General features: G+C 39.3%; 1 protein-coding gene across 1 annotated transcript in view; it reads right to left on the reverse strand.

The window, feature by feature from the left end:
• The window catches only part of LOC124114711 (asparagine synthetase [glutamine-hydrolyzing]-like), a 31,657-nt gene extending 9,614 nt beyond the window's left edge, over positions 1–22,043 (reverse strand). The window contains exons 1-4 of the mRNA XM_046475411.2: positions 21,966–22,043; positions 3,033–3,320; positions 1,461–1,695; positions 793–975 (exon numbers count right to left, since the gene is read on the reverse strand). Coding sequence (XP_046331367.2) covers positions 793–975; positions 1,461–1,695; positions 3,033–3,281 — 667 coding nt within the window. The 5' untranslated portion in view covers positions 3,282–3,320; positions 21,966–22,043. The remainder of the gene's footprint in view (positions 1–792; positions 976–1,460; positions 1,696–3,032; positions 3,321–21,965) is intronic.
• Positions 22,044–22,487: the final 444 nt, after the last annotated feature.

Genomic DNA, 22,487 nt, shown 5'->3' on the forward strand with positions numbered 1-22,487 from the left:
TCATAGGTTTCTGGCGTGCCCAAGGGACGCAACTCTGCACAGCGAATCGCGGCGCCTTAGACGACTTGGCCACCCGTGCCCCCTATCATTTGAGTATGAAGTTGACATCAGCAGGCAGCTGCAGCTCATCCTCGAAAATGCAGGGTAGTTAATGTCACCCGTGTGTGTGTGTGTGTGTGTGTGTGTGTGTGTGTGTGTGTGTGTGTGGTGCTGGGGTGGTGGGGTTAATATACCTTGATACCGTACCATTTGTTGGAATAAAAACTTTAAGGTAAAATTCTGTGTTACAACAATAATTGCTTCACTATGCTTAATGATTAATCAACTACCACTAAACTCATATTCAAAAGAGTTATGTCATAATATCTGTCAATTTGATAAAGGCCCGGTAGGTTTGCAATTATCGGATTCTGAGAAGATATCACCGCAGATTCTCGGATTGTTCAATCATTTTGTTTGATGACAACTGGAGCAAGATAACTTCATACCTCTCAAAAAAATACCGCAAATTGTGGTAAAAAGAAAACATGCATCTTCATGAATTTTTAAATTTTTAAATATTTTCTTTCATGACCCATGACATACATAATCGATGACATGTCCTTCATTATTCTTTCATATTTTAATATATATTTTCAGAAGTTAATAAGATTGGTATTCGTTTCTGTAGTCTAAATGGAAGAACACCATTTCAAAACAGTCGTAGAATCGTTTTGTAGACAACACAAAGTATACATTTACATGACTTTGGTTCAAACAATGCACACAACTGAAACACAAAGTACCCCTTACCTAGTGAGTCGGAGTCTACAGGTGTTTTATACAGGGGCATGTCGCCAATAGAATGGAACTGTTTCATCTCCCGGAACGTGGCTCGTCCGTTGTTGACGAGGTCGTACTGTTCCACTGTACCGGGTGCGACGGGCACGATGTCAGCAGCCTCGTCAGTTAGGCTGTGACTCAAACCAAACAAACCTGTATGCGGAGTGAGTGAGTGAGTGAGTTATTACTGTTTTACATTATTTCAGTTATTATTTATCATGGGTTGTCAGACCGTGGAAGGCAATCCCAATTTCGAATCATAATCGAGCTGAATATAGAAGTTAAACCCACCAACACTGGATCTTTGAAACTCTTAGGAGTGTATTCGTCCAACTTCAAGCCTATTTATAATCAGCATGTGTGTGTAATATAATTGGTGGTGAACCAATCATTGTCAACTTGCTTTACACAGAACTTAAAGTTAGGATCATTCTGAAAATGTACGTTATCCTTATTATTCAGCATGGTCCATTTTATTGCACAGTATCTGAAATTTTGTGTCTAACTACCAATAGTGTATCCGTTTAACACTATGTAATATGACAACTGGTGAGTCTTTTAATTTGTATTTACTTTACTTTACTATTTAATGTTACTTAAATAACCTTAAGCATATGTAAGATAGTTTAACATCTGACCTTTTGCCTCTGAGCACACAGCCAGGAAGCCTTTGTCTGTGACAAGCTTGAAGCACGGGCGGACTCCAAACGTGTCCCGACCAATGAAGACCTTCCTGTTAGCCGTGTCGAGGAGACAGAAGGCGAACACACCATCCAGGTGGGCGGGGAAATCAATACCATATTTGGCATACAGATGAATGATTGGTTCTCCATCGCAGTCTGTGGTCAGATGGAATCCATGTTCTTTCGCAACCTGTAGGAATAAACATGCATTTTCACCCCAAACTGACTTCAACGGAGAGATATTGCTTCTGTGAATCTTTGCACACAATTCACAATTCTTTGCAGCCCAATGTGACGTCACTATTTATCTTACCGCCACAATCAAATGACATCGCTAATCCATCTGCCACTGAAGAAGTTTAGCTGTACTTTATAAAAAAACAAACTCTGTGTTAAATATCATGTATCGTTGACTAGAATAACATATTTGCCATGACCAGATCATGGCGTGCTGCATGTATACCCAGGACCTACTAGGACATAACGGGGGTAGCCTAGAGGTTAAAGCATTCGATCTGCACCCCGATGATCTGGGCTCGATTCCCCCATTAGGGATATGGCAGAAAGCGGACATAACAGTGTTTTTATTGTTTTGTAGCAATAGCTTCGATTGTTAATGGCAGCTCACTGATTGAAGCGGTCGTACAATATTGAACAATGGCAGTGACCTGAACTTTGCGGAGTCCAAACTCCATCCCAGCGCTTGCAACCAATGTAACCCTCCCGGTACAGAGGACTACGTTGTGAGGAGCTTGCTTACAGGCTTATAACAGTTCTCAACTTCCGGAACTGACTATACGTGCTTTTGGGTAGCAGTTTCCAGAATGCTGACTGTACCTTTGTAAGAGCGAGACGAGGGCTATTCGATGCCCTCCTTTTTACGACCTGATTTGCGTCTTGTCTACATACCCAGTGTCGACTGTGTTCGGGTCGGAAAACACCAACTTTGTGTGGTGACATTCTGTGACAATACTGGACATACGTGAGTGCACTGATGTGTGTAATAGGGCCTATTATTTATTGCGGCTGCCGGGGGCACGGGTAGCCCAGTCGTCTAAGGCTCCGCGATTCGCTGTGCAGAGTTGCGTCCCTTGGGCACGCCAGAAACCTATGATTGTGGGTTCGAATTCCGGTTCGCCCCAATTATGTTTCTAGGTTTGTCAGCACCATACCCGTGCTCATGGGTTTCACCGAAGTGGTAAACGTGTGAGATCTGCATCACTTCGGGCTTTCCTCCCGCATTAAGCTGACACGCCGTGGTGTAACTGGAATACTGTTAAAAGCGGCGTTAAACCAAACTTACTCACTTGCCATATATTTGACCCACTGCATTGGCATTTACGGTTGAAAGCCAAATCCGCCGTGTGTCAATATAATTTGTTAATTGTTCATTGATCTTTGGAGATTATTCAATCATTTCACAATTTAGTTATATGGTACCGATTTCTCAACCAGTGTTTATATATTTCTTCGCGTTTCAATTTGGAAACTAACATGTAACAGATAATTATTGATATACCGACGTACTGATTTATAGTTGTAGATCTCCCCGTTGTATATCAGCCATATGTGAGGATGGGTGTACAATCTCATTGGCTGCATCCCTCTGACGTCATCAACGATAGCCAATCGGTGGAAGCCGAGACAACAGTTCTTGAAATGCTTGATGTTTTCTACCCTGAAGGCGTCTGGTCCACGATGTGCGACCTTGTGGGCAGCTTTACACTGCACGGAGACATGTACATCACTACCGAACACGGCCCAGATCCCACACATGGTGATACAGTAACACGCCCCAAGGAGATAGCAACTGCCCTGTTATAAAAACAAAACAAAAACAAAAACAATTGATAGTGAGTCAGTAAACACTGCTAAAACCCACAGCGGCAATATTGCAGCTAGCTATTCGCGGCTTACAATTGATAAAGGTTTTATTTGTTTTTCGTTGGTATACTGAGTTGGTGGTGAGGAATATGGATGATAAGGCTGCAAAGGATTTTCCTCAAAAGCTGTAATATCCCACCAAAGGTAGGAACCATGTGTTTAGTAAACTTGTATTTTTCGGTTTCATATCAAATAACAGTAATCAACAGATACTGTTATACCTATGTATACCTATAATCTCAAGAACTGAACTTATCGCGATGCACTGAAACGTCAGTGAATCATTAAGGTACAACGGCGTCATTAGGGTCACGTTGCTGTCTCTGAAAGCAGCCACAGCACTTCGTCTGTCCTTTATCAAGGTTAAAGTACAAACAGTGTATATTTGGACGCCCTGAAACTATCGTACATTCATCGTCAGTGTGCAACAGTTCAGATTGCTGTCACTGACAAAATATTCTGATGTCGTGTTCCTATTGAAATACGACCGTCTCCGTGGTCTAGTGGTAGAGCGTCCGCCCGGAGAGCGGAAGGTCCGGGGTTCGATCCCCGACCGCGTCATACCAAAAGACGTTAAAAGATGGTACTTGTTGTTACCCTGTCTGGCGCTCGACTTTGAGGGGCTAAAACAAGGACTGGTCGGCTCGGTGTCAGAATACTGTGTCTGAGTTGGGTATTCATGTTAAACTGCGGCATGGTATCTCAGTGAGCTAGCATTAAAAATCGGCATCAGTCCGGACTAGTACAAGCAGCCACACAAACACACACACGTACATGCACGTCGCTATATAAGTGCAATAATCTTGGACGCGACGTTAAACCACATTTCACCTCACCTCCTATTGAAATAATTGTGTCACGATTTCGTGTTATAGATACGATAATATATTAACATTTCATCTTGGTTTCATAATTGCCTGTAGTAGATTCATTTGAATCTTTTTTAGAATTCGCCGTGAGAGTATTTCGTATTTCAACCTTTGCACTGTGATGATATATTCACATTTACAAATTCAATGTCAAAATGGATAGAGCTATCGTCCTTGCTGGACAAAAAATTCACTCATCAGTCTTATGTGTCGTTATTATTCACATCGTGGGTTCACATGACACTGGATTACAAATATATCAGAATATAAACATGTTTACACGCATTGCAGTAATATGATAGCGCGTTGCGAATCTAACATAAAATTTGATTCGCATGAGTTCAGTCACGAGTACGATCAAAACATTGACTGACTAAGTGACTGAGTTTGGTTTAACGCCGCTTTTAACAGTATTCCAGTTATATCGCGGCGTGTCAGCTTAATGTAGGAGGAAAGCCCGAAGTGATGCAGGTCTCACACGTTTACCACTTCGGTGAAACCCACGAGCACGGGTATGGTGCTGACAAACCTAGAACCATAATCGGGGCGAACCGGGATTCGAACCCACAATCATAGGTTTCTGGCGTGCCCAAGGGACGCAACTCTGCACAGCGAATCGCGGCGCCTTAGACGACTGGGCCACCCGTGCCCCCTGATCAAAACATTGAAGCCATGTACATCAAGACTGGGGGTATGTAAAAGATATATACATTCAAAAATTGTATTCGACCCAAAATACAAACGTTATCAAAAGTTACTAGGCTGAAAACAGTCGCCAAACACTGCATAATTATGGTCATGTTGTGACCATGTGCACAACTACACATGCAGGAATAGTATACAGAGCAATATATCACAGGTAATGAAATAATCACAAAAGCTATGCCGCGTTTAAATGCATAAGACAGCGAGTGGCGGCGGTGTGGATGAAACCAATAGGAGCCAGCCAAACCCAGATTGCGAAAAACTTCAACTGTACACCTGCAGCCATCGTCAGACTGTTTGAACGTGACAGACTGGCAGTGCACAGGACAGGATCAGGTCAGGCAGACCAGGCGTGACGACGCCACGCGACGATCGGAACATGTTCGTCACAGCGACGTAAAGGGTCGCCGTTCTTCCATGACCAGCTCGCTCATCAGATTTAAACCCCATTCAGAATTTGAGGGATCATCTGGATCGTCAGATCTGGGCCCACTTGCACAGAACAATCTTAGTTACAATCTATCTTAGGCGGCTGCAATAAACTTTACAATGACCATACAATTGTCCTCATCCACTTGATGATCTTAGCGCGATTGTAAGACGGCTTTGATTTAAGATCGCGATCTTAGCTAAGATTGAAATCTTCGACGGTACGAATATCTTAAACTCGAATCATGTCTACAGTTGTCTGTAAACGCGCAAAGCTAGCTGCGCATACAATAGGTGAAACCGGTAAGACACACAAAACGTCATTTACGTCACAACAAGCAAGGTCAAATCACGCGCACCTGTCCAGACGACAAATTCACAGCATGGGGAAATCACCGACCGCCTAACCAAATAAAATTGCAGATTGTTACGTCATTGAACGAAAAAATATAAAGCGTTTACTCATTGCTGACATTTCAGACAGCATATCAAATAAGAGTTGAAGACTCGCAATAGAGTATCATACGTTAATCGAGAGTACAGTCTATATCAATAATTTGTAAATCTAATATTAATTACATCTAATATCCATGTCAGAATGTTGGAAATACGAACTGTCGTGTTATGATAATATATTCAATTTTCTGATATTTGTAATGTGTATTTGATGATATATATACATACACAATTGGTTATCAAATATCTTGTACAATCACAGCATGTACCATGTACATTAGACTCACGGAAAGTACTAGTTTCGGCAAACCATCATGGCGCCATTATCACAGTTTCAATGAAAGGAAAGGCAAGTCGAAATCTAACTTTACAGCACATCGTATCCAGAAGCGTCTAACCCAAATGCAAATAGGTATTGCTGTCATCATTTTAGACGTTATGTTGATGTTTTCAACAGTTGTATTATGTTTGTATCGCGTGTGCCATCGACAGAAACGGGGGCAGAGCTACCACATGTCAAACCGCCCTTGACACAATTTGTTTACAATATGGCGTCGACTCACGTTGGATGTCATGGACACACTTTTGAGAACTCCTTTTGCGACAAAATGTCAAACGGTAAGGGCAATTCATTCACAGGGTCAGGTAGATTGGGCAATCACACATGACTCTTAGTCAATTCATATGAAAAAAGCAGCAGTTATTTGTAGAAACGGGCTAGCATGAAAGACAACTGGTAGACAAGAAATCGCGGCACAGTTGTGATGCAAACGTGCCCTGTCGATACTTTTGTCGATCACGTTTTGATCATAAACTTCCTGCCCATAAATATATACTATACCACCTTTATATAAACGATCATATCTATCTTTCCATATTTTATATTTCAATATTTTCTGTAAATCAGCATCATAAACAGAAAGACAAACTGCGCTGCCGTTTCTCCTCTCACGCCGTGCTAAGTCGCCATGACACACGGTCAATAAACATATGCAATACTTGAACAAAACACTTCCGTTGCGGACTAAACGTTATAAATCATACGCCAATAACTGTGCAGTGGAGAAAAGTAAATATTTCTGACCCGTCTGATCAAGTTCCTGTTCAAATTGACTGTCTGATATTATAATAGTTACGTGTATGTGACATGGGTGCATAATAAAAAAATCGCCGTCATTCAACATGGTAGAAAAAGGTCGAGAAGAGCGATAACCACTTTACTAATCTCACTATATTTCGCAATCTGTAGCACTGTTTAAAATATGAGATACACGATGTTAAAGCTGAGACGATTAGGGTGATGATGTTTATATTTTGACAACACAATTCATAGTTGAAGAGGAACATATATACAAATATGGTCCCGTGGCACCAAGAAGGTTAACCACTAGGCTACCCCGCCGCCCCCATGTTCCTTGAGACGTCATGCGGACGTCACCTGTAGTGAGATACGCATTGATGAGGATGCCAACCCAATCCTCCACTGAATCCCAATTACCAACTATTTTTTTACTCTAATCCTCATTGCTCACCCCTTAATCTCGATGTGTGAGGCCCATTTCTGGTGTCCCCCGCCGTGATATTGTTGGAATATTGCTAAAAGCGGCGTAAAACCATACTCACTCACTCACTTAATCTCGAATCCTACTTTACACAAATGGATGTAATTTCGTATACCCGCATCAAATACATCACCATCAAATAGCATTCCTTCTTTGTTTCGTTTGTAGCCACCATCAAACATGATGATACTGGTTTAGCTCGCCAGTTCATATATTTCAAACATACTTCCATGAAATCTCTCCTCTGAAGCAGGTGCCATATAAACATTCATGACTTCATAAACGATTTTTTTTTTTAAATTCAATTTTAATAAAATGTATTATATTTCCATTCCTGTCATCAAAAATGAGTTCCCGTTTATTATATTCACATATGCAATCAAAATATATTGTATCATATCAAATAAATCCTCTGAATATCGACAATAACATTTTGGAGAACTTGAGTTGAGAGCTTATTTATAAACAAAATTTTGCTTTTCATGAAATGGGAATAACTATAAATAAATACTAGTATATATTATCCATCCATTAAAGAAAGTGCCAATGATTAAGGAGGTATGAAAACCGAAAATAGTGTACATCTTCACAGAAATGACATGAAACACACACACACGTTGTAACACAGACACACACACGTTGTAACACAGACACAAACACGTTGTAACACACACACACGTTGTAACACACACACACACGTTGTAACACAGACACAAACACGTTGTAACACACACACACGTTGTAACACACACACACACGTTGTAACACAGACACAAACACGTTGTAACACACACACGTTGTAACACACACACACACACACGTTGTAACACAGACACAAACACGCTGTAACACACACACACGTTGTAACACACACACACACACGTTGTAACACAGACACAAACACGTTGTAACACACACACACGTTGTAACACACACACACGTTGTAACACACACACACACACACGATATAACACACACAAAACAAACACACACACATCCACATTATTACAGAGAAGTAATACAGCTGCCTACCTTGACAGTAGAAGACTGGAACAAAGTGACACACAAGTAGTTGAAAATATAGGAGTTTGAGTTTTGCCTTGCGCCTTGCGGTCACTGAAGCGGAAACAATAGAAATCACTGAACCAGAAACAATAGAAATCCGTGTAGGAGTTCGAGAATCACTGAAGCGGTAACAGAAACAATTACTGAATGGCATTCAGTGATGACATGAGATGCACTTCAGGGATAAAATCATTGACACAGTTACAGTACACTTCACCAGTAGTAATAATAGATGACTAGGTCAGTGGAACAGGACACTTGACAGTTCGCTGGGCACAAGGTATTGGTTACTGACTATGATCTTAGGTCATTTTGAGTGCAGTTAAAGAAAAACTCTACCACACACTGTTTATGACTGAGACATCAAATACAGCTGGCTTGATAAACCTCACCCTATATTGGTTACTGGCTATGAACTTGGAACAATTGTAGTGTCTACATAACTCTTTTCACATACTGTTATGACTGGGACACAGAATCCAAATGGGTTGATAAAACTCTCAGTGCTCACTGAAGTCACTAGTTCATACTTGATGAAAAAACCATGAAAGAAGGAAAGGAGAATTTATTTTCTTTTCTTTTCTGTTTTACTTTTGAAATGAAAAAAATATTAAAAAAACATAATGCTTTATGCATTTGTTTCTCCTTTTCTTCCTTTAAATAAAAACCCAACAACAATAACTGTCACATTATTTATGTTATTAATTTATTAATGATAATTAGTTAACTTGATTTTTATTACACCATGGATGTGGCCTTGTGTGGACTGTTGCATCATGAGTGTGGACTGTGCCAGGGAGGGAGTTTGTCTCAAGGTAGAAGGGAGGGTGGCCTGTGATACCTCAGGTGGAGTGTGTACATCTTCACAGAAACGACATGAAACACACACACAGGTTATAACACAGACACAAACACGTTGTAACACAGACACAAACACGTTGTAACACACACACGTTGTAACACACGTGCACACACAAACACGTTGTAACACACACACAAACACGTTGTAACACACACACGTTGTAACACAGACACAAACACGTTGTAACACAGACACAAACACGTTGTAACACACACACGTTGTAACACAGACACAAACACGTTGTAACACAGACACAAACACGTTGTAACACAGACACAAACACGTTGTAACACACACACGTTGTAACACAGACACAAACACGTTGTAACACACACACACGTTGTAACACACATACACACGTTGTAACACACACACACACGATATAACACACACACACACACACAAAACAAACACACACACATCCACATTATTACAGAGAAGTAATACAGCTGCCTACCTTGACAGTAGAAGACTGGAACAATGAGACACACAGAAAACACCACAACGACTGCAGCCTGTCACGTCGCACATTCGTGTGACTAATACATGAATATATATTGGGTGGCTTTACCAAATACGATAGAGCTGTAGGTGTATGTTAACTATCTCAAGTTGAATGATAACAAAATCAAGTTACCCACAATAGGATCAAGACAACTACCCCTGAAGATTCTATCTGGCTGTTCTATCAAATTTGTAAACGGTGATGTCAAAGTCTCTGCTGCAGCGTGAAACTTTTCTTTCCTTCCAAATTGTCACTAGGAATATGTCAACTATCCCTGCAAATCATGTTTCTTTCCACCAAGATTTCAAAGTGATTTCAAAGAACGCCGTCCGACTCTTGTTCAAAAGTTGCTTGATCAAACTTAAATCGGTCGCCAGCAAAGCTTTCACAACCGTTTTACGGTAAAAATGCGGAGGACATTTCAAAATTTGTTGCATCAAAGAAAATAATCATGTCAGATCAGTTCCCTTTTTTAACTTGTTGCAAATGTTCCGTTTTTTTCAGGTGAACAATTGACTTGACATTCTATTCTTTACAAACATTTGATTTTTCAACTTTGTACACCACTATCCCACGTGACACACTTTAGTCCTTGATTCAATGGTCTTTTGTTACAAAAATGATGAACACTGATACAGTTACGTACCCATATTCAGAGGTTCAGGTAATTTTTTCAAAATTGAAAGCAAATGCTATCTGAAGATTACTGAGGAAACTATGTGAAATGCTGGACTTGATAACATTAATGTAAAATTTGGGGGTAAGGTATTTTGGCAAGAAGGCGGAATCCCCATGGGCACCAATTGTGTTCACATTCTTGTGGATCTGTTTTTGTATGCATATGAATCGGAATGTCTACACGGATTGGCAAAGTCAAAACATGTTAATTTGGCCAAGAAGTTTAACTTAAGCTTCAGGTACATTGATGATCTGATATCGTCCAATAACCATCCAATAGCCAATTCCCTTCCACTGATTAACCTATCTGAACTAGAAATATAGGAGGCCAGTGTGTCCGCCTCATTTGTTTCAGATTTAGATTTATGAATAACGATTCAGATTCTCCACAAGACTGTATGACAAAGGGATGACTTCAACTTTCCAATAGTCAACTTCCCCTTCATGTCGAACAATATTCCAGCAGCTCCAGTCTTCTGTGTTTACGTTTTACAACTTTTGAGACACAATCGGGCATGCTCTTCCTACCAAGATTTCAAAGGGCGACTCTTGCTCAGGATTTGTTTGATCAAAGTTACAACATTCAAGTCCCCAGTGAAGCTTTCAAAACGTTTTATGGGAGACATGTGAAGGACATTTCCAAATTTGACGTAAAGTGACAAAAATGATGTCCGATGCAGTTTCCTATTTCGACTTGTACCATGTGTTCTTATGCTTTTTTTTAGGTGAACAATTGACTTGCCTTTACATGTGTTTGTGACGGGTGCCACCGTTGGGGCTGGATATGCTCACCTTTCACGAACACCTGGTATCATTACTATTTGATAGTGATTCATAAACACGTGTTCATGATATACTCGGGATCCTACAATCTACAGAGATTTCCATTGAATATGGAAAAGGTTATGTCATTTATATTTATTGATTGTGCATGTGTTTGTGGCTTATGCGACAGGTCAGGCAGGATATGCTCACCTTATCGCGAACATCTGGCATGACGAATATTAAAGTGATTCATGAACACATGCTCATGGTATAGTCGGAATCGTACAATCGCTTTTGGCCAAGATTTCTTATAAATATGGTATTGCTTATATTTTTCTTCACTTTTACACCAGCAGCAAAATCCTGGGCAATCAGACAGCCAAGTTTCTCATACAAACACTCGTATGTCAAAGTACTACTATTGTAAACATTTGGATGTGCATTAATTAGTTTCTAACTGCTCCAGGGAATTAATGCATGTTAAACACTAAATGTTGAGTAGAGCGTGATATTCACTGGAGCGGCGCTATCGTGTTATTCGGTAAACAAAACCATTGTATGTTTATGTATTAGTCAAACGAACGTGTGCGACACGACAGGCTGGGGTCGCTGTGGACCTAAATGTGTGTCTCCGTGTTCCACTCTTCCTGGCTGATTTCTTAGGTATTTGTGGTACACAGTGACTGGTTCTTGATGTGTGAACGATTATTAACATTGTAACAAAATACGCTTTTTGAGATGGAAATAAAATCAACAAAACTATTGCATTCCCCGGCTGTCCACGAGAGATTATCCGCTCTGAGGTCCGCGCGTAGTATATATATACTTCAGTCAGGATCCTGAGTCTCTACCCCAAGGCTTTGTTAAATCGCTTACGATGGTCTGGCTACTTGGGTGGTCACGTTCGAAACTCAGGTTTCGTTAGTAAGTGGTTACGGGACATTGTTCAAGACACTGTCTTGATTCTGATTTAGTCTGGTTGTACTGAACTAAACTTAGTAACTAGGGTTTGTAATACTGAGTTTTTCTAGTAATCCGCAGATAACCAACTTTCCCGTGATTGCCTAGCTACTTAGTAACTAGTGTTTCCAATACTCCAAATGCGGTATACATTGCATTTAATAAGTCCTTATTTGTTCATGAAAAAGATATCTTGTTGTGTTCAGTTTATATTAACCCAGATGGGTCGTCATGGTATGACAGGAGGAACTGTAGATGTGGTATCACTTTATTTCAAGAAGATTTATTTGATGTCCTGCAGAAAGTGGGCGATGTTGATATAATTCTTGGTGGCGATTTTAACGCTCGGACAGGCACAGATGTGGATTTTGTAAATGATGATATAGCCGAACACTTAAATATAAATTTCTTTGATTTTATGTGTGATAGTCTCAATATTACTAGGCATTCATGTGACAAAAAAATCAACAAGTATGGCCGAAAATTGTTGGATCTCCGTGCAACTTTGAATCTGAATATATTTAATGGAAGAGTGGGTCGTGATGCAGGTACAGGTGATTTTACCTATATTAGTTCCACAGGAACAAGTGTGATTGACTATATTATTGCTTCCAGCAACCTGTTTTCTTTGTGTGATAGCTTTAATATTGTTTTGAGAGGGGAATCCCCCCACTTACAGGTCTCATGTTCATTTCAATCACGTGTTCAGTCGGCAGCACATGCAGAGAGGCAAGAAGCACGTGCTGGTGCAAGTGCCAGTTATAAATATATGTGGGACACTGACAAGCTGTCTGATTTTAGGGACAACCTTATGTCACCAGGTATTTTAAATATGTTAATATCATGCTCTGACGTAGCTATGACTGATATTGATGCAGCTATAGACAAACTTACCACAGCTATATGCTCCGCAGCTGACTGTATGAAAAGGGATCTGTCCATAAAACCGAAGTCACAACCTTGGTATGATAAGGAATGTGTTTACTCCAGGATGGAAAGAGATAGACTTTTGAAAGTATTCAGACAACTCAGGGACAATATATCTCTTCAGAACTTTATTACAGCCCGTAATCTGTACACAACTATTCTTAGGAACAAAAAGAGACTGTATGCTGAGAATATTAGAGTTAAATTATTGTCACACATAAATAATGCTAAATATTTTTGGAGAATATTGAGAGATTGTTTATCATCTAGTAATAATATATCACCTATATCTACAGTCATGTGGTATGAGCATTTTAATGATTTGTTTAATAGTTCTGTTTATTCGACAGACCCACAAGAAGATGCTGGTGAAGTTGACAATGAGTGTTTTGATGACGTTGTTAAACCATGTGGAAATACCTTAACTGATGATGTCTCTAAGAACATTTTAGATTCACCTATCTCCCGAGAGGAAATATTAAAAGCAATTTCACAGCTTAAATGTTCAAAGTCTGCAGGGTTCGATCATATAATACCAGAGTTCTTTGTGGCGGCTCAGGATATTTTAGTCTCATATATTGAACTTGTCTTTAATATTATTTTTGACACAGGTAGCTTTCCACATTCTTGGTGTACTGGCATAATAATTCCATTACATAAGAAAGGTGATCCCTCCTTACCCAATAATTATAGAGGAATAACCTTTTTGAGTGTATTTAGTAAACTTTATACTTCAATTTTAAATAACAGGCTATCCTTTTGGTCCAGTGCATATGATAAAATTGTGGAATCCCAAGCTGGTTTTCGTAAAGAATATAGTACAATAGACAACATTTATATTTTACAAGCAGTCATTCAGCGTTATTTAGCAAAAAAGCATGGCAAAATTTATGCATTATTTGTAGATTTTAAAAAGGCTTTTGACCTTGTTGATCGGTCTAAATTGTGGTCTATATTAATGCAGCAGGGTGTATCCACCAAGTTTTTACTTTCTTTAAAGTCTATATATAAGTGTGTTAAGGCTAGTGTAAGGTCAAATAATATTTTCTCTGAAGAATTTCATTGTCCTCTTGGCTTAAGGCAGGGATGCGTCTTAAGTCCATTATTATTTTCTATGCTTATAAATGAGTTTGCAATGGATATAGAATTATCTTGTTCAACAGGCATACAGCTTCATCCTGAACTTATTCAACTATTTTTGTTATTATTTGCAGATGATGTTGTTTTGCTTTCTGACACTGTTTATGGTCTCCAGAAACGTATTGATACGTTAAAATATTTTTGTGATACCTACCATTTGTGTGTTAATCTGGAAAAAACTAAAGTCATTGTTTTTAAAAAAGGTGGTGTTTTATCAAAGTATGAGAAATGGAACTTTGATGGTTCCAGTCTTGAGTGTGTAACTTCGTACAAATATTTAGGTTTATCTTTTACAAGAACTTTATCATGGGGTAAACATATTAAGGTTGCAGCACTACAAGCTAAGAAAGTACTATGTGGCATACTGAAATCTCTGTCCAACTTTAAGCCAATACCCTTTGATTTATTTTTAAAAATATTTGATACCAAAATTAGCCCAATTTTGCTATATGGAGCAGAAATATGGGGTCTGAGTCCTGAAATTTGTAATGATATTGAAAGTATCCACATGATGGCTTGTAAGCGCTTTTTAGGTGTTAAGGTCTCCACCTCAAATCCAATATAAGAGGTGAATATGGCCGATATCCTCTATACATTTATGCTTATAAAAGAGTTGTTAAATATTGGTGCAAAATTTTGAAAATGCCAGAATCTAGATATGTAAAGAAATGCTATAATATGCAACTGCAAGTAATGGTAAAGTAAACTGGGTTTCCAAAATTAGACACATAATTGTGTCAGCAGGATTTGGTTTTATATGGGATCAACAGTGTGTTGCAAATATACCTTTGTTCATAAAGGATTTTTTTGTGAGGCTAAAATTATCGTACCAACAAGACTGGCATTCAGCTATACATGAAAGTTCGAAATCATATTATTATTCTTTGTATAAGCAAACATTTGGTGTTGAAATGTATATTACAAGGCTATCATGTGATAAATTTAGAAGTATTATGGCACGTTTCAGATGTAGTTCTCATCATCTAAGAATTGAATCAGGTAGACATAACAAGGAACCTAGAGAATAAAGAGTTTGTACTGTCTGTAAACATGGTTATATCGAAGATGAGTATCACTTTATTTTAATTTGTGATTGTTATCAAGCTTTGAGGTCAGAATATATATCCTTGCATTATTATGAGTTCCCGACAAGACATAAGTACAATATTTTAATGTCATCTACCAACCCATTTACTGTTAAGAAACTAGCCATGTATATTCTGAAAGCTATGAATCTAAGGCAAAGTCTGTTGGGATATCCAACTCCCATTACCACACTGTAACCATTGTATCATGGGCCTATGGCCTACAATACATCTGAATAAAGTGTCGTACTCCATTTTTCTAGTAATCTCTTGATAACCAATCTTCCGGTGATAGTCTAGCTGTTTGTATTATTTTGAATTTTAGTATTTCCTTGTTCAGTCAAAGTGGCTGAATCGTTATTCGAACTAGTTTAATTTTATTGGCAAAGTAATTTAGTTTAGGGATAGTTTAGTCACACAAAAAACTCCACAGCTGCTGTAGCCTTTTACTTCACACGTTCGTTTGACAAATGCATGAATATATAATTGTTTTGTTTACCGAATGATCAGATAGAGTTGCGCTGGTGAATTTAATCAGCAACTACTCTCTGGAACAGCAGGAAACAAGTACATTAATGGTCCCGAGAAAATATCCCTTTTTCAAATGAGTCTCGCAGAGTGCACAAATTCAACACAGTAAAATCCTATTATCCTTATCATAATTGCAAAAGTTGTTGTTGATAACCACACTACTGTTTCCAATTTGAAATAAGCCAGACATTCGAGCATCGATACTCTAAGAAACAAGAAACACGAATGGTATAATACTTGAGGGGACAGTGACAGCAACCGTACTTCTACTACTTTGGGCAGTATTTTGATCAATATTCTACAGGATAGCCGAACATCGTGAGTTCAGTTTTCGATCACCAAACAGTGACCGTGTAATCGTTTTGTTGTTATTTGAGATTGATTGATTATATAGTCGCATATTATTATTTGTATATGTTTTGCAATTACAAACGGCTCTCATTCAAAATTCGCGTCCATGTCTAACATGTTTACATTATGCCGGGGTCATAACGTGAACAATATTCCTACGCGATGTGAAGCGGTTATCTCTTAAATTGTCTAAGGCGCCGCGATTCGCTGTGCAGAGTTGCGTCCCTTGGGCACGCCAGAAACCTATGATTGTGGGTTCGAATCCCGGTTCGCCCCAATTATGTTTCTAGGTTTGTCAGCACCATACCCGTGCTCGTTGGTGTCACCGAAGTGGTAAACGTCCGAGACTTGCATCACTTCGGGCTTTCCTCCCACATTAAGCTGACACGCCGTGATATAACTGGAATAGTGTTAAAAGCGGCGTTAAACCCAACTCACTCACTCACAGTCACACAATCAAATTTAGTAAAATTAACCAGTGAAATTAGATTGTCCTTCAAAGTCATGGTAGCATTCAATTTCATGACACTGGATAGATAATAATTTGATATTGTCACTGGGAAATATTTTCTTATAAGTTCGTTTCATTTTTTTTAATTATACACATCGGTGGATTTCATAACATTGGATTACAAATAAGTAAGAAAATGCACTGTTTATATGCCCGGCGAAAATATAATGTGTACATATCATGTCGAGAAAAATTATTTTCATAAGTTTCATTGCTCATTGTGAGTGAGTCAGCCTTTTTCGGGAGGAAAGCCTTAAGTGATGCAGGCCTCAGACGTTTACCACTTTGGTAATACACACGAGCACTGGTATGGTGCTGACAAATCTAGAAACATAATCGGGGCGAACCGGGATTCGAACCCACAATCATAGGTTTCTGGCGTGCCCAAAGGCATAGCGAATCGCAGCGCCTTAGACGACTGGGCCACCCGTACCCTCCACTGAAATCAAAATCGGGGCACCATGTTATAATTCCCGAAGATGCTTAAATATCAGTTCATGGAAGATTTACATGTACTTATCAGTTCTAAGAAATATACGTCTAATTGATTTAAATTTCTCAATCAAATCTAGTTATAATCGGTCTGATAAATCCTTTGTAAATATATGCATGCATATCCCAGCGCTTTCCTCTAATACACGAAACCAGCTCTCCCCTAAGTTTATTTCAGAAGCTTCGTATAAAGTTGTGTTATTTCAATGTGGTAACTGTACATGTATGTCTTTGACTTGCAAATACCTGACTTGCATCTGCATGTGTTTGTGGTGGATACGCTCTAACCTGATATGATTCCTAAAAACATGCTTATGATATAGTCGGATTGGAATGGAAAAGAGGTAAACTATGGAAATGATTTTGTTGATTTTATTTCCATCTCAAAAAGCGTATTTTGTTACAGTGTTAATAATCATTCATGCATCAAGAACCAGTCACTGTGTAATACAAATACCTAAGAAATCAGACAGGAAGAGTGGAACACGGAGACACACATGATGGTCCACAGCGAGGGATATTTTCTCGGGACCATTAATGTACTTGTTTCCTGCTGTTCCAGAGAGTAGTTGCTGATTAAATTCACCAGCGCATCTCTATCTGATCATTCGGTAAAAAAACAATTATATATTCATGCATTTGTCAAACGAACGTGTGAAGTAAAAGGCTACAGCAGCTGTGGAGTTTTTTGTGTGACTAAACTATCCCTAAACTAAATTACTTTGCCAATAAAATTAAACTAGTTCGAATAACGATTCAGCCACTTTGACTGAACAAGGAAATACTAAAATTCAAAATAATACAAACAGCTAGACTATCACCGGAAGATTGGTTATCAACAGATTACTAGAAAAATGGAGTATTGGTAACACTAGTTACTAAGTAGCTAGGCAATCACGGGAAAGCTGGTTATCTGCGGATTACTAGAAAAACTAAGTATTACAAACCCTAGTTACTAAGTTTAGTTCAGTACAACCAGACTAAATCAGAATCAAGACAGTGTCTTGAACAATGTCCCGTAACCACTTACTAACGAAACCTGAGTTTCGAACGTGACCACCCAAGCAGCCAGACCATCGTAAGCGATTTAACAAAGCCTTGGGGTAGAGACTCAGGATCCTGACTGAAGTATATATATACTACGCGCGGACCTCAGAGCGGATAATCTCTCGTGGACAGCCGGGGAATGCAATAGTTTTGTTGATTTTATTTCCATCTCAAAAAGCGTATTTTGTTACAATGTTAATAATCGTTCACACATCAAGAACCAGTCACTGTGTACCACAAATACCTAAGAAATCAGCCAGGAAGAGTGGAACACGGAGACACACATTTATGTCCACAGCGACCCCAGCCTGTCGTGTCGCACACGTTCGTTTGACTAATACATATTTAAACATACAATGGATTTGTTTACCGAATAACACGATAGCGCCGCTCCAGTGAATATCACGCTCTACTCAACATTTAGTGTTTAACATGCAACAATTAATTCCCTGGAGCAGCTAGAAACTAATTAATGCACATCCAAATGTTTACAATAAAAATCAAAATGATATTTTGTTGATTGTTCTGTACTACTGGACGGTACAGAAATGAGTGTCAATATCAAATCGGCACAGCCTCGAGTAATCAAGGAAAGGATCTCTGAACGATCACGACATACGTTTATGTGAGGTGGGTTGAGAAGATCAGCAACCCTGGATAGTTGTTCGCGTGGATGAAGCGAATCAGAACACTTTCTCTTTGCTGCTCAGGACCAGTATCTTCCCACTCGAAACGTCAATGTGTGATTTTGCATTCAAATGTAAATATGAAATGGAGATTATGCAATGGATTTAATGAGACTGTCTAACACCGTGTCAGCGCATGGCCAGCTTTGGCACAAACACAGTATCTTAAGCGACATAGTATGCCCCTAAATAATCCTGGGAGAAGTCCCATTTACTGTCTTGGCTGCGTGTAGAGGGGGCAAGGGCCCTTAGCTGATGATCACCTGTTTGACGAGTTTGGGAGACCACATGACCTACTGGGTTTAGAATTTTCTGCAATGTAGTAATTCAGAGATTTAAAAAAATATGAATTGTAGTAATCTTGAAATACGAGTGTTTGTATGAGAAACTTGGCTGTCTGATTGCCCAGGATTTTGCTGCTGGTGTAAATGTGGAGAAATATATAAGCAATACCATATTTATACGAAATCTTGGCCAAAAGCGATTGTACGATTCCGACTATACCATGAGCATCTGTTCATGAATCACTTTTAAATATTCATCATACCGGATGTTCGCGATAAGTTGAGCATATCCTGCCTGACCTGTCGCATAAGTCACAAACACATGCACACGCAATAAATAAAAATGACAAAACCCTTTCCACATTCATCATCTCTGCAGCGTCGATTGTACGATTCCGAGTATATCATGAGCATGTGTTTATGAATCACTATCAAATAGTGAGTATACCAGGTGTCAGCTAAAAGGTGGGCATATCCTGCCCAAACGGTGGCACCCGTCATAAAACACATGCAAAGACAAGTCAATTGTTCACATGAAAAAAGCATGAAAACACATGGTACAGGTCGAAATAGGAAATTGCATCGGACACTTTTTGTCACTGATGCGTCAAATTAGGAAATGTCTTTCACATGTCTCCCATAAAACGTTTTGAAAGCTTTACTGGGGACTTGAATGTTGTAACTTTGATCAAACAAATCCTGGGCAAGAGTCGCCCTTTGAAATCTTGGTAGGAAGAGCATGCCCGATTGTATCTCAAAAGTTAAAACGTAAACACCGAAGGCTGGAGCTGCCGGAATATTGTTCGACATGAAGGGGAAGTTGACTATTGGAAAGTTGAAGTCATCCCTCTGTCATACTGCATTGTGGTGAGTGTTTTGTCATTTTGAATCTTTATGCATAAACAGATACACATCACCGATCTTGCATCTGAAATTATGACAATATTCCAATATGGTACTTTTGGTAGTGGAACATTATGATGATGAGATTGTTCTTATGGTACTGGCCACGTGGGAATTCCAGGTTGGACGCTCCCCAGCTACCTATGAAATGAAATGAAAGTAATGTTGGTCTGAAGGTACAAATGACGATGGGGGGAGACAATGAACTATTGTCACATTGCCTGAATATGTTGAACGTATTCGCGAAGTGAGAAGGGAGAAATAGATCATTGACAATAACGACGGTGTGGTAGCCTAATGATCAAAGCGTTCGCTCGTTACGCCGAGGACCCAGGTTCGATTCCCCATATGGGTACAATGTGTGAAGCTCATTTCTGATGTCCTGCACCGTGATCTTGCTGGAATATTGCTAAATGCGGCATAAAACCACACTCACTTACTCTTTAACAATATTATGTCTGTTAATATTGGTGGCTCCATCAACCAACGCCTGATAGTTGAATAAAGTTGGGGTCCAACTGACCATTCCGGTTCACACATGGCATTGGCGAGGTAAACTGTTAACTGTGCTTTCTTTGTTTGGTTCCATACTAGACAATAATTGTATTATAAAACGTAGCCAAATGTTGTTAATGTTCATATGTGTCAGTTATTCTCCATCTAGTGTATATTATTTCAAAACCAAATGTACACAAATGTTGCAGTGCCAGATTGTTGTAATAATGTATAGGACCGCCTCCGTAGTCTTGTTGTAGAACCCCTGCCGCGTCATACCAAAAGACGTTAAAAGATGGTTCTTGTTACCCTGGCTGGTGCTCGGCATTAAGGGGCTGAAACAAGGACTGGTTGGCTTGGAGTCAGTTTTCTGTGAGGTATTATGTGTGTATCTCAGTAGGCTATTAAATTGACATTAGTCTTGACTAGTACAAACAGCCACACGCACACGTGCATGAACGTCGCTACACAAGTGCAATTATCTTGAACGAGGCGGCGTTAAACCCCATTTCACCTCACCCACCTAATTATGTATATAGTATAAAATAAAATAATTACAATACAGAGCTAAATCTATTTTAGATATGTTTGTTGTGTAATGTCGCAATATTCCAGCTATATCAGGCGGCCCTCCACAAATATTATTTGTTTAGTACATATCTCAGATCTGTTTGACCCTATCAAGTTGATTTCCTTTGCCAATACACAGACTTTGATCATTTTACTGAAATTAACGTCACCACCGCTTCAGGGAATTAACGAGTAGAATAACCACAACAAGGTGTATATTAATTTGCAAGTGACACTAAATCAACAGGACTGAAGTTTAGGGAACAAATACTGAACTAATTTGTGTCAGCGTTGCAGATAATCATCTGGAGTCAAGAGCAAAACGTAAGTATCAGGCTCGCTGACTTGGTCGATGCATGTCATCGATCCTAATTGGGTTACACTCCAAACCAACCAACATGATAGGCGATGCTATCACTTTTCGATCTTTACATGGAGATCAGGGATCATGGTTTATAGCCTGGATCGCTTATGTCAAGCAATAGTCCAACACCTCCAGCCTTTAGGTTCTACATTTCACAACGTTGTGGGTACAATCAAGCATGCTCGTTCTACTACAATTTCAAAGAGCGTCATATAAAGAAATATTAATATATATTCATATCAATGGCATGAAATCGTGACAAACATATGTCAAAGGACATGACAACGTCCGTATATTTTGTCAACGACAGCCAAGTGAAGTGTTGTATACTTACGATGAATGTTGCCACGGGAGTGTCAGGACCTTGCCATAGGACACATGTAGTACTGTGATTGCCTTCAGAACGTAAACATTGTCGTTGTATACTTACGATGAATGTTGCCACGGGAGTGTCAGGACCTTGCCACAGGACACATGTAGTACTGTGATTGCCTTCAGAACGTAAACATTGTCGTTGTATACGCGTACGTCATGGTTCATTGACGTTGCTACCCGTGAAGATCCGGGTTAGAATAGATATTCAGCAATCCGTATTGATAATATACAACGGGGAAACCTATAACAATGAATCAATAATTTGGTATATTTATTCTGTTACTTCTGTTGAGAAATCGGTACGTACAGAACTGAATTGTGAAATCAGCTATGAACCATGCAAGATTCAGTGCACTCACGAACGTCCAGTATTGTAACAGTTCAATGTCTTGAATCTGGGACAAGACACAAATCAGGTCGTAACAAGAAGACCTCGTCTCGCTCTTATATCGGTACAGTCAGGGGATTGCCTAAAAGTCGG

The sequence above is a fragment of the Haliotis rufescens genome, unplaced genomic scaffold (genome assembly GCF_023055435.1).
Source record: "Haliotis rufescens isolate VD_foot unplaced genomic scaffold, xgHalRufe1.0.p SCAF_10, whole genome shotgun sequence".
In the NCBI taxonomy this organism is placed as follows: domain Eukaryota; kingdom Metazoa; phylum Mollusca; class Gastropoda; order Lepetellida; family Haliotidae; genus Haliotis; species Haliotis rufescens.